The sequence below is a fragment of the Aythya marila genome (assembly GCF_965140915.1).
Source record: "Aythya marila genome assembly, chromosome: 5".
Taxonomy (NCBI): Eukaryota; Metazoa; Chordata; class Aves; order Anseriformes; family Anatidae; genus Aythya; species Aythya marila.
Window position 1 is genome coordinate 58,805,813 of NC_139046.1, and position 14,083 is coordinate 58,819,895.

At 38.0% G+C, this 14,083-nt stretch overlaps 1 protein-coding gene across 1 annotated transcript in view; it reads left to right on the forward strand.

Moving 5' to 3' along the window:
* The window catches only part of SPON1 (spondin 1), a 179,301-nt gene that overhangs the window by 22,156 nt on the left and 143,062 nt on the right, over nucleotides 1-14,083 (forward strand). Inside the window, exon 3 of the mRNA XM_082762198.1 lies at nucleotides 13,341-13,474. Within this exon, the coding sequence (XP_082618324.1) occupies nucleotides 13,341-13,474 (134 nt within the window). The remainder of the gene's footprint in view (nucleotides 1-13,340; nucleotides 13,475-14,083) is intronic.

Consider the following 14,083-nt stretch of genomic DNA (forward strand, 5'->3'; position numbering starts at 1 on the left):
CCACCTTCTCCCTTGGGACCCTCCTGTCCTTTCTGCCTTGGAGCAGGGCTCTCTGCACAGGACCTGGTTTCAGGCATGCCCGCCTCACCTTCGTCCTGCAGTGATGCCATTCTTTGGGAATTTGCTGTCCCTTGCACCATTTTTCTTGGAAATGCACTGACGACGCACAAACTCTTTTCAGAAGCAGATCAATCAAAATCACTGTCTTTAATAATTCCCTTAAAAAATGGTGTGCTTGAAATATTTGACAAGGTTCATGGTCCAGACGCTAATACGGAAGTACAGCTAAGCAAACGTGCTATTCAATGCATTTTGGGATGCTAAATGGCATCAGGGTGTCCGCAGGGCTGTGCAGAGCCCCTGTACAGATGTGTGAGTGGGGAAGTTTTCTTTTAGATCCTAATGCAACACCAACCTTGGAGCTGTTTACCCTGTGCAAGTATTTTGTAGCATTTTAACATTACGTACACAGCAACACCTGCGTAAGAAAATGCTGCTTTTTTCCTCTAATCTTGCTAAATGTGCTGAACTTCTTCAGCCTTTTGGTTAGGATGAAATCTTTTCACCGAGGCATACTTCTGATTGTCATGCCGGGTTTCGTGAGTAGGAGATATGTTGAACAAACCTCATCTTCATCATTTTACCCTGCCTGGAATTAATATAAAAGCAAGAAACCACAATATTATTATTTTTTGTGGAACTTAAAGGGCTGTCAGTTCTTATAGTGTTACTCTGTGCACAAAGTACTATTTGATACAGTTCAGTTTCTGTTGTTGCAGGTTTGTTTTTTTTTTTTTTTTTTTTTTCCCAGTATTTCAATTTACAAAGCTATGAAGGATTTTATTATATCTTTCCTAAGATTCTGTATTCATTTTTTTTTTTTCAGAATCCATTTCCACGTATTTATTTCCCTTGAGAAGATTTTAAAACTCTCCAGCAGCCACCTTGTACCATGATGAAATATATTGTTATAGTCAAGGGAACACAGAACTTTAAAAATTCCACTAAATTACTTTTCTTTTTCATAATACTTTTGCCATTGTTTTGCACCCTTTCTGAGCATCCTGTGTCAGAGAGCATTCAGGCAGAGTGTCAAAAGGCTGCTTTTATACAAATTCAGTTTTAATATTTGGCGCTGGGAGGTTTCATTCAGGCACAGTGCTTAACCCGTGCGGACTGCAGGCAGAGTTTAATGAGAGCCTACCAACTACTTGCAAAGAAACCGAAAGCCTGCCCACAGGGCTCCCCTTCTCGCCAAGGCACGGCTTCAGTGCTGCCTGGCTGCAGCCTGTCTTTCTGAAGCAGATCCTCTCCTGCCAGAAGGGATAAGGCAGAACTTTCTGGCTTCCTTGAAACTCTCAGCAAGCGCGTTTTGCTTACCAGAAGGGTACTCCAGGTGATGTGAAATTAGGCTTTATAGAAAAACCTGCACACAGAGAAATAGTTCATGAATAGCCTGTGTGATCTGCGGTGCCTTTTAAGCGAGGAGAGAATCTGAGGATCTGCACGCTAATAGTTCAGTGGCATTTCAAAAGGAAAAGGAGCCATAGCCTGGGTTGTTAGCTCTTGGCTGTGCCTGGTGTGCCAGCACGCACTCGTACATGCACAAAGAACCGGTGACTTTGTAATTGCTCACAGCTCTTGTCAGTGCTGTCACCAACCATGCCCTGCACCCCTTCTCTATGAGCAGTATTCCTGAGCTGATGCCAGTAACTGTGCAAAAGGTTCGTCAGCTCTTCCAAGGAGGTAAAAGCCTTCTTAAATTTATCTGTATAAAGCCTGTAGTTCCAGATCAACAGTATTTCTGCTCGAAATGCGGTTTTAGCAATGGATTAACTCTCTCTGAAGTAGATAATGTTCTGTACGCAGCCCTCTGAAGGCTGAGGGAATTTGTGTGGAATACGCTTGGACTAGGTTGGGATGTATATTTTGGCACTGAGAAATTCACGAAGACCATGTGTGCCAGACCTGCTGATGCTTCAAAGCTCCGGCATCAAGCAGGACAATAATGCTATTAAAAATATGTATTTTTCTGTAATCCTTAAATCCCTTCTTAACTTAAATGAGGAGCTCCAAGTGAGGTAGCTATTCTTGGCAGCGTCTTCTTAATGCTGAGTGGTGTAATACTTTCTAAAATGAAGGATAAATGAAATGCCTGAACAGACTAAGTAACTGAGAAATGCTGATCCAGGAGAACATGCAGACTTTACTCTGTATTTCAAATGACTTTCATCAGTTCTGATGTACCTAGCAGCAGAAGAGGCATTACCTTTGTACTTTACTCCCCAGTATTGTATCATATTGTAGGAGAGTGTCATCTCTACAATACCATTATTGACTGTACTGGAAAGGAAGCCCCATCTAGGTTTAAGCACACGTTGCAGTCGGTGATGGTTAGAAAAGGTTCCTTTGCCTGACAATTAATGCTCTGACGAATGCAAAGCAGAGTGGCTGGGGAAGAAGGAAGGCTGTTATCATCGCTCTGCAGGAAGAACTGAGACACAGAGGTGGCTGCAGTAGGAGAGCTACGTATGTGGTTTGGCTAGCCACTGGATAATTTCTTCCTTACCTGGTGTTTTATGTGTCTCTTTGCATTTACCATTCCTTTTCCTTTGATCAGCTGGTCTGGCAACTGGGTTCTTATCTGAGATGTTGTGCTGAAGGAAAAGGCTAGTTCCTGAGTAACAGTCGCAAATTAAATGGGCAGGGAACCTGCAGTTCTTGCCACAGAAATGTAAATGAGAAGTGCCTGTGTGAGCAGAAGATAAGGAACGTCCACGTCTTCTGTGCAAATATTTCTCTGGCGCTCCCATTGCTTGTGTACAGCTCATTACTGTGCTAAAGATACTGTTATTATACAGTTGTGGCAGTGGTACATAAATGATAATCTTATCAAAGGATTCCTCGTGTAATTCGTTTCAAAGGGAAGGGTTACACCCTCAGCAGCATCACTGAATACCAACGTTACCAAAGTGCAGGAATTGGTAGGTGGCGATACCCAGCACGTGTGCTTGCTTCCTGTTATGTGAAATTCAGATTTCCTTGTCTGTTTTTACTTAAGCTTTCCAGAAGTGAGGACGTGAACGGTGGATTTAGGACTGGATCACGATTTCTCTCTCTTGTTACGAACAAGAGGATTTCAGGTTTTCAGTTGTTTGCATTTCTCATCCATTTGAGAGCTTAAAGCTTATTTTGATGGTGAGTGAAGTTCTGGGCTGCTGAATTCTAAACATGTTGTTGACTGGGCTTGAATGGTGCTTATTAACAAAACGTTTATTAGTTCCAGTGAAGGCACATCCTTTCAACTATTTGTAAATGGTATATTAGTTCAAAGAATTTCATGTATTGACAGAAGAAAAAACACGTGGGCTCAGGCAGGTAAAGACAGTTGCTGCAGAAATAGGGGAAAATCCTAATACTGGTGCAAACAGGTTCCTACAGTTTGAACAAATTATTAAGAATTTGCTGACAAGATACTCCGTGTTGGATTTGGCAAAATGCTAGTGCTGATTTTTAGCTAAATTTACAAATACAGCAGGAAAACGTGCTCCCAGCAATCATATAGCCCTTCAGCTTTTCACAAGCATATCCATAAAACATAACTCTAATTCAAGCTGGATTCAGTCCTGCGAGGTACTGAGCACTCTGATCAGTGACCTTCAGTGCATGCTTAGCATAAGATCTGAAGTTAAGTGTACATTTATGAATCTTTGTTTTATGCTCAGACAGGAAGAATCTGAATGAATTCTTTACCAAATGGATTTAGAAAATGTAGGGGAAACATATAATTTGTAATGTATACTTAGAGGTTTTTTTTTCTTTTCTTTCCTTTTTTTTTTCCTTCTTTAAAATGTGTATGTGCTTCTCCATGCATGAGTGGCCCACTGAGCCAACCAGAGATTAATCTTTTATTCACAGAAAGTTTCTTATGAATTTTTGGTGCTGGCAGAAGCAACACCATATATATATAAGCAGCAGTAACATGGGCAAAGTGCTCATGCTGGCTTAAATGTAATCTCCTGACAGAGACGTGAGAAGACTATCGATGAGCCCTAGTTCAAGACACCATACAAGGTCAAGTCTGGGGGGAAAACTCAGTCTGTCTCGTGCCTTTTCAGCTAAGGATGTTTGTTTGTGGGGGTTGGAAACAAATGTGGGAGGAATTTTGATACAGTTTTTAATTGAACGTTTTTAAGTTATCACTGTTAGAACTGACGTGGATCTCAATCCTGGGCTGGCAAACCAGTGCTAGAGGGGACTTTCAGTTTTTGGGAGAAACATTTCAATCTTGTGTCACCAGAATAAAAATGCCAGTATACTGACCCTTTTAATGCAATGTATCAATTTTCACAATTGTTTGACTGGGGGGAATTTTTTCACCCAAGGCATGGTTTCTAGTCAGAGGAAGAGGTCTGTCAGAAGTGACAAAAGACTTTGAATCTGGGTGGAGGGACAAATGTTTTGAGTCGTCTAGAACACGGATTCCACCAGGGTGTTTTGCAGCCCCAAGGAGTGCTCCTATGTGCAGGAACAGTCAGCTTCAGGGTTGATTTCTCAGTCTTTTCCTCTTTGCTTTGTAGAAAGAGTAAAATACTTCCCTGCTGTCCGAGTGAGAAGACTGGCTTCACAACTTGGAGAGAGAGTCCTTGAAATGGAGCAGTGATTTGAAAACACATCAGTGCTTTCATCACCTGACTGTAGAGGCAGTTCTTCCCTCGGTTCAGTGAGAACATACGTGAGGTAGAACGGATCAGAGAAGAGAGTGGCTGAAAGTTACTCTTTTTTTGGCAAAGTTCACGCTTTTAGTGAGCAGCTAGATTCAGGATGGACATGGGAATCTGCATCTTGCATTTCAGAAGTGGGGTCTTAAATGTTGGTCCCAGAGCATGCTCAACTATAATGCCTTTCAGCTTTTGCAAGATAAAGATGTGAATAAGGTTTTCCTTCTTAGACCAGTGTGCATGACAATCAGAAAAATATATTTTGCAAAACAAGGTCCTTATTCCTAGCAGTACTTAAATTTCAATTTTAAAAGTAATTATCCCTTAGTATGCTGTCAGAGCATCCTCAGCTGTAAAAGATGTAATTCTCAAACTGGAGCTCTGCCAGACTTGGTTTTGTTCTGCCTGCTGGGTTCTGTGGGCATCAGTGCAACAAGCTGGGAGATCTTTGGCTGAAGTGGGCTGTTCATTTTACCAAAGTGAGACAGAAGGGTGGTACATGGGGCAATCCCTAGCTTCCCTGGATTCACCTGACTTGAATTCCTAGTTGATTCTCTAAAGTACTTTTCCATCCAATTTGAGCTATCGGTATGGCACAACATAGGCTGAATATCTGACATCTCATATTTAATCTCCTGAAGAACTTCTGTTTATGACGTCTGAGGCCAATTTGAGGCGTGACAAGCTGTTAAGGATAATAATAGGTACGTTTTTAAAGAGCATTGCACATACCATTTTGGAAAAGGAGCTCAGTGTCTGCATCTCCACTAGCAATTGGGAAACAGACCACACTGAAGCGATTTGAGAGAGGTTGCTCAGCAGTGAGGCTCACATTCGTGAGTTCCAACTGAGTGCTTTATCCACATTGCTATATTTTATCTCACTTTATTTTACGAGGCTGTGAAAAACTTTTCTTTCTTTGCACAACTTCCAAATGTCTTTTATGTGTCTAGAAAATCAGATTAAAATAGGTTCTTATATATGAAGTGGCTAATCGTGTTATATATGACTAGACAAAATGGCAGGAAATATTCTCAGGGAAGAGCAAGAGGTTGTTTTTTAGAAATGTGTGAATATTACAAGCTTAAATGAATGGTCCTAACTGTAGTGACTGCAAAAGAAATGTGCAAAATCCTAAAACTTATACTACTTTAGGATTGTTTTATAAAAATCCATGATGGTTTGCGAGGTTGACTTTTTATAAAACATCACTTTCAGCAAACAACATTTCTCCCAAGGTGAAAGCAGCTGAGACACCACATATCAAACGTTAACTTTTCCCTGCCAAAACTACTTACCAGTTTGAAACAGTGGTTATTTTTTGCCAAGTGACTAATATTCATACGGAAATAGTTTGACAGTAACACTGAATATGAAAGAATCCCTCTGTGAAAGCATTGCCCAGCAAATGCTCCATTTATCTTCGTTGAATTTATTGTGGTTAGTCTTTTCTGAAACAGGTATGTTAGCACTGTAATCATGCAGTTTTGGGTTGGTCTTGGCTCAGGTGATGGAACTGCAGCTAGAGGACTGCGCTGATTAATGCTGACTGTTCCTGTGGGGCCTCTGCCAGCAAGGGATTGCCACGGCACAGCCTTGCTCAGCATCCCTGTCATCCCTGCTGGTTGTTACTCTGTCTCAGGGCTGCGGTAGGATGGTTCTGCGTCTTAATCCTCAGAACAGAATTGCAAAAGTAGTATTTCTTCATTGCCATTTGACCGAGTGTTCATAAAATCAATCCTTTCCCATGTGCTCATTTCATGCTTCCAAATGCAAGCTGTATTTAGTCCACAAACAAACCCTGATTGCATTGAAAAGCAAGTTCAGTTTTTTAGCTACTACCTGAATGTAACAGAAACAAACACAAAACAAACAAACAAACAAAAACCAACACAAAAGTGTGCTGAACTGTTCAGTACAGCCTCTGACCTCAGTAAATTTACTCTAGATTTAGGTCCTCACTAAATTATATGTTGGGATGAGCCAAAAATTTCTTCGAAACTAAAATTTTCAGTCTTGGTCAAGATTGTGACATTATTTAAATGTTGTAAAATGAGCTGTGTAGACTGAACGTGAACTGAAGCGTGAAGCCTTCAACCATTTGCCATGCGGGGCATAGAGCAACTTGCAACTTCTGTGCAAAATGTCACAAGAAGTCCCCTTCCAGTTTACTCGTGCTGATTTGTGCACTCTGTCGCTTACACCGGGGCATTCTCTTGGGCAGTAGTCAACTGGTGCTCTTCAAACCTTTGCGTGCCAAGGTGAAAAAAACAAGTTAAATCTTTAGAGTAATTTCCTGTTTCTGATGAGGATGGTTGGATAGGGTTGGCTGCATTAAGAAACCAGAATTTTTGAAGGGATTTCATATGGTAATACTGTTCAAAAAGATTTTGCTCTTTCCTTGCTGGATCCTTGTGGTTACTAAGAGCTTTTCATACATGAAATGAGAGGAATTTTCTTAGTCAAAAGAGCTACTTTTTGAAAAAACCTATAGATGGAACAAAATGAGATTTATAGCTATGAGAATAATGACAGCTTTCCATGCCTAATAGAGTTTCTCTGTTAGAGATTATAAAAGTAATATGTTATCTGGAAAAAGCTGTATTATCTGTCAAAAATGCTAGTAATGTAGTCTGATAAAGGAGCTTCAAACAGTTCAGCCAACCATTTTCATATAAATGTTAATATTACAGCTAAGGATAAAAATTCGTAGGAAACAAAACTTGGTTCTTCTTTTGTGAACCTTAAATCCACTCTTTGTGACTGCATAGATAGAAATTTCTCAATTCATAACAACCAGAGTTCATATGTTGAAAGTTTCTGGTGTGGCGTTTTCTTGATGGACCGTTTTCAGTCTACTTGCTAATGCCTTTGGCACAAGCCCAGGAATTCAACAAGTCACATTGATTGAGCTAATTGAGAATCGTTCAAACCCAACAGAAAGTATGCAATTTAACATTTTGCAAATGCTAATTGATGACAAGTTGTTGTTACCCATCACTGTTGATACAGGTGTTCTTTCTTCCTATATATTGAGTTAAGTAAAGAAGAAATTGCTGTTAAGCTTTCCGTAAGCAGTTTCTCAGCAGGACAGGCTGCTTAGTGTAGATGCTGGTAGTGCAGTGCTTTATGCTTGTTGTATGCCAGGTTCTTGTTACACCAAACTGTTTTCTTCCTCTTGTTTGAATTGCACCTTGAAATAGACCTTATGGCCTGTCCTCTGGTAGGTGTAATATAGCTTCTAGGTTAGTTTAGCCTGCAGACCAGTTTGCAATACAGTACGACATAAACAAGGTTCTTGATAGTGAATACTTTTGGGACATGTTAATTAATAAGGTTCTCAGACTGGATTCTCTCAGTAGCTTGTCTTTCCTGTTGATATCCATCACAGCCTTTTCACAGTGAACACACTATTCAAAATTTTTGGTTGAAAGAAGAGGACAAGTGGACGGAATTCAAATACTTTTTCCTATAGTGTCTCACACACCATTTAGTTAGTTAATGTCTTGGAAGCTACATGTATCTCTTAGTTTTTCTTCTCTTGCATCAAAGACTTGATCCGACTATCTAGCATCGTACTTTTGTAGAAGTGGAAGGGTCCTTTTTTTACTGCAGGCTTCCAACTACCTTGTGCCTGCGATGAAAAACAAGCAGGTAGCTGGACACACGGGCAGCCAGGTGGAGCAGCATGAATCCCGTGCTGGTACTGCTTTCACAGGACTTACCATCACATTACCTGACTACATTAAACCTTTGATTGAATAAAATCTCTACTCAGGTAATGATTACAGAATTAAATTTGACTTCCAATAACAAGTTTGTAGTCTATTTATGTAAAGTCTGTGCTGGGAGTTACATAGTAAAAAACTACGTGCACGTTTTCGCCATGCCCTTCTTTGACAGATGTGCATACTGTTCACCAGTGCTCCGAGGTGGCTGGTCCAGTCTTCACGTGCAGTGCTAAAGAAGGCAACTCTCAATGAGCCCAGCAGTGCTTATTAATGCTACACAGCTTTGGATTGCAGACTGCAGCAGGACAGATCACTGACACTTCTTAAAAACGTCCCTTAGATGTTTGATTCATCTAAGTATAAACTCCAAAGGAAATACCGTGTCCCTTATTCAAAGAAATTGATTACAAAGGAAAGTGTATCTTCAAGGTAGATATGCTAAGACTTTGTACATCAGTGCTTTTCCCTTCCATATAATAAGCTCTGTTCTAAATTAAATCCAAAAGACCAAATATTATTACTGTTATGTAAACCCAATGCTTTCTTCATAACGGGAAAGTTTCCTCAAGTAGATTGCAACATTCTGGAAGTCTGACTCCTTATTAACTCTTCCAAAGAAGAAAACTGCCTACAAAAATGCTTGTCTTCTGAACTTTTTTTTTAAATTTGGTCGTTCCATTAGAGCACAGATGTTCAGTGGGTGGAAAGTGATGATGTGTCCACACAGAACAAGGAATGGTGCTGAAGGTCCTTGCCAGTGGTTTAAACAGTGGACACAAGCCAGTAGAGGATTTATGTAACTTCATCTCCTTTGTACTTAATATTAATTCCTTTCTTTGTGGTGTACATAACTATTTTTGTATGTATTTCAACATTTTAACACCGGTGTACGTTTTTAAGTGCTTTTAACAGCAGAGAGGATTACTTCCTGAATTAGCTCATTTGACTAACACTTTATAGAAGTCAGATAGTGAGGTCTATCACTCAGCATGAAATGTTGTAATTCTTAGAAAAGCAAACCACTCATTCATCTGTTTAACAACCAAGCATTTATCCAGTCCTGCTTTTCAGGAACACCCAAAATTCCTCAACCTCTTAAATGTTTGGACTAGGCAAAGAATGCAAGATTGAACCTGGGGCTGGTAAACTTTCCCTTTTAATATCCTTACTTCCATGTTTGTAGATTTATAAAAGTTCAGCCAAATTCTACTCTCTGTGATGCTCATTCAAATCCGGGTTAACTCCAAAAGTCTTGTTCAGGATTTACACTAGTTTCCCTGAGGGAATAAATTATTCCGATAATATTATAATCGTAATAGAAAACAAACCAAAAACAAAAGCCACTAAATAAAATGTTAAGACTTAATATCATTGAATTCGTGGATTCAAAAGAATTCATTGCATAGAGATATACTCCCTTTGAGACCTCAGATTCTTGGGCCAAGTGTTCATGTTAGCTTTTAGGATTTTTGTTTAATATACAGTTAGTTTGCTGGTCCATTCTTGAAAATGTGAGGCTTCCCGTTACACATAACCTAGAGTTTAGCAGGCTATAATTTTGCAGATGCTACATTTTAATCTGCATGCTTTTTTTCCTGCCAGTTCTTTCCTTCTTGCCTATGTGGTCTGACTTGATTCCAGAATTAAAATCAGGATTGTATTATTTTCAGAGATTACATATCTTTTTTTCCTTTTTTTCTTTTTTCTTTTTTTTTTTTTTTTTCCCCAGCGTTGGCCAGGATACTATTGCTTTCCCGTGTGTTATGTGAGACTGCAATAATATCATCCACCACCCTAAAATATTGTGTCATTTGGAGTCCTGTTATATAAGTGGTGAACCATTCCTGTATTGCACCTTGGAACTTATTATAGAAAACCAAACCTCCATGGATATGGAAGAAACCCCACCTTTTAAAAAATACATATATGAGATGTTTTTGTATTTTCCTGAAGTACTAGAATCTGAAATGTATAAAATATCTTAAAATATGTATTTTAATATCTCAGATCATCTGGCATTTGAGTTTTTCTAACTAATATGTGAGTTCTGTACTGTATTCTATCAACATCAGTAGTCTTTATTAAGAAAGCTTCAGTTTAATTTTCCTTCAAAGGAACCCTTTTTTTGGAGGACTTTATTCTTTTACGGTCATTTTTCCCACCAAACACTTATGCAATAAGTATTCTTGCTTTGATGGTAACTGATGCAGGAAATCGTGATGTAGCCTTGAGGTTCAAACACTGTCTCTTCTTCCAGGACTGTGCTCTAAAACACAGCCAGAACTTTAAAATTATTTCTTTTTGGTCATCTGTATTCCTTGAGAAAATTCATAACTTGCAAGGTTCAGCAGTTTGGTAGGCTACAGAAATGCGAAATATACCTGCATTTATGTATTCATTTATTGCTAGTGGAAATGTGCATGGATGTGCTTCAATTATTTAGAATTTAGACAAATATTTTGGCTTCTGTTTTTGCAGTAACCGGAAATTCTACCCGCAATAACTACTCATAGTTGCTCCATAGCTCTTCTCTTAAGTATTAGTTGTTGGATTTTTTTTTTTTTACTTTTATTTTTGTTTTGTTTCATTTTTCCTTCTGAAATTCATTGTTGTACAAAAAAGCAGGGTTGACTTGCCTGCAGAAAAGAATTTACCTAACACTTAAATGCATCACAGATGGGTCTACAGTGATGACTGTGGGAAGAATCATGTCTAGGGATATGAAAGCAGCTGAATGCTTGTTAGCTGAAAATAGCAACTCTGTGCTTTGAGAACACAGATTCATTTCAGTTGGCCTTCTCCAGAAACATTCCTTGAAGAAGTGTGTTTCAGACAAGAGCTACGCTAGATTTGTAAAAAGCAACATGTGAAAGGTTCATTGAGTAACTTTTATCTGTTCAGCCAAAGTATTTACGCTTACCTGTAAGTGCTTAATCTTACTTGACCTGAATTGAATATATTTTTGACGTTTTTATGCCAAGATGTCAGTTAAGATAGAGCAACAGCAGTTTTTAATAGCCACGGAACATGGAGCTAGTGTAACTCATCCAGTGATTTGTAGTGGTTCTGTTTTTCTAGAAAATATATCCTTCTTGAGAATTTGTAGATGACCTCACAGCCATTTCAACGTGAATTATCCTTTAGTCTTATGAAGTGCAATATATAATGGTATTTTATTTTATATAAATTAAAATCACATATTCAAAGCTTCCGTGATTTTTTTTTATTTTTTATTTTTTTACTTTTTACTGTGATATATGAACAAAAGATCACTTGATGTGCTCCTCAGTAATTGAGACAACCTTTCTGAGAAATATGTTGCCAGAATAAGGCAGACAGAATAAATACTGTTGATGATCAAGGCAGAACTGTAGATTAGTGACTTTTTAATGTTCAAGTTAAGAGAATTAGATTGGAAGCAGTAGTACAGTAAAGCAGTGCCAGTTTCAGCTTATACTAGCTCCCATGTTTTCCAATACCTCACATTAATTAAAATCTAGCAAAGTAGTAGCTGCATACATTATGTTTACTCTGATTTTATGCAGCATTGAAAAAGTCAAAGAATATTAATGGCTTTAGATTTAAAACTCGTTAACCACCATCGTATTGACCAGCTAAATAGAGTTTAAATTCACTCCTCTGTGTCAGTGCTTCTCTTTTGTCATGGAAAACGAGAAATAGATTTGTTGGGTCAGCTAGAAATGTTTGGGAATGCAGGCAGTAGGATTGGGTAAGGCAATGTAGATGCCTGCTCAATGAAGCAAATCTAGTCAAACTATAGATATTGTTTTTTGTTTTTTTTTTTTTTTTTTTTTTTATAAGGTAAATTTGTATTTTGAGTCAAAATACTTGTTTAAAGTTATATTTACAGATGAAGATGGTTTTTTAATGTAATTTGGCAAGAGTGTGTGTTATTAAAACCAGAATTCTGAAAAAAAGCTCCTTTAGGGATGAGTTTTGCTCTTTCTCAAAACAATATGATTTATAATTTGTTGCCTGAAACATGACCCAATGTAGTGTGAAATTTTACTTCATCAATGACAGTGGACCACTGAATAATTTTGAAGAGAAATTTTGCAGTATCACAGTATTGGCTGTTTCCAAATAAAACTTGGCAGCTTCTGGTGAATTTTCTTTCAGATCTGATGAACAGAAGGCTTAAAGTACAATCCATGAAGTACATATGTAGTGAGAAAGCTATTTTGTCACAGACACTTTTGAGTAAAATCCTTGGAACAACACCAGTTTCAAGTCAGCCTCTCTGGTTTTGTGTTAACTTATGTCACTTAAACCTTTCTGTTCAGTATCATTCACTCATAAAAGTAAAAATGTGTGCACATTGGACTAAATAACAGGCTCTGAATTATAAATCAATATGATTCACGTGTTACCTCTTCTGACCTGGAGATTTTTATTTTTATACCTGGTGAAAAATACTCTTTAAACAAAAGTTAGTTTGAAAGAAAAGAAAAAGTAAACAATTTGAAAACCTCTTTTCTAGCTTTTTCCATGTGTCCTAACCAGTTGCTATAATTAAAAAAAAAAAAAAAAAGAAAAAGGAAATGTTGCATCCTTAAATATTTTCAGGTCATTAATATTTACCTGGAACTCCTGTAATCAGAATCACAAACAAGGTTATTTGCAGCTGTGCGTAGAAAGGACAATCTTATATAAACTTAGAACTGAAATATTCTTCTATATTCATTTTTTTTCTATTATAGTGAGTTATCTGCATGTTTTAAAATCAATTTACCAAGTAGTGCTGTGCTAAGCAGAGATTATTATAAGTAATCCCAATGAAAGAAAACATGAACTGACAGAACACATTTGAGAGATATTGTCTATGTATGTCCTTACCCTTTTACATTCCTCTCTTTATTTTCCTTAGATCATAGATGAAGAAGAAACGCAATTCATGAGTAATTGTCCTGTTGCAGTTACTGAGAGCACACCTAGAAGGAGGACACGCATTCAAGTGTTTTGGACGGCTCCTCCTACTGGCACAGGCTGTGTAATTCTAAAGTGAGTATTTTTATGCATATTAAACTTATCATTAAAGTCAAATTCAATTAATAGTAAATCTATGATTTATTAGTTTACGAACTGAGTTCTTAGATACTTTCTTCTCACTTAGTGCATTTGAACAAAGATAGTTCTACTTGCACAGTTAAATGTTAATAACTTAGAGCCCAAGTGTTCAAAAGTTACTTGATGCTTTCAGTTACCCTTGAGTTGGTAACCCTAATGGAACTTGGTAGGCTCTCAGTCTACTGAAAATTTTATTTCTATTTATTGCACCTGAAAACCTAAAGATTCTGGAACCTTTAAGATCAAAACTGCATCCTTCTCACTGAGATGCATATAAAAAAATCATGGTCTAGGTTGAGATGAACAATAGTTCTGTAGTCAGGAGTTCCTAAATGGACCTTTATCAGTAAGAACAGATTTGTTTATAGGTGAGTACTTTCATTATTTAGAGCAGGTGTCCTTTTACTGTTGATTTCCTATTATCTCTTTAGTTTGCTGCATGTGTACTCATGCTTTTCAAGCAGTAGACAAAGGCAGTATTATGTAGGTGCACTGTGCTGGGCCACTCTTTTGTCTGTAGAAATCTTAAGTCACTTCTTACTA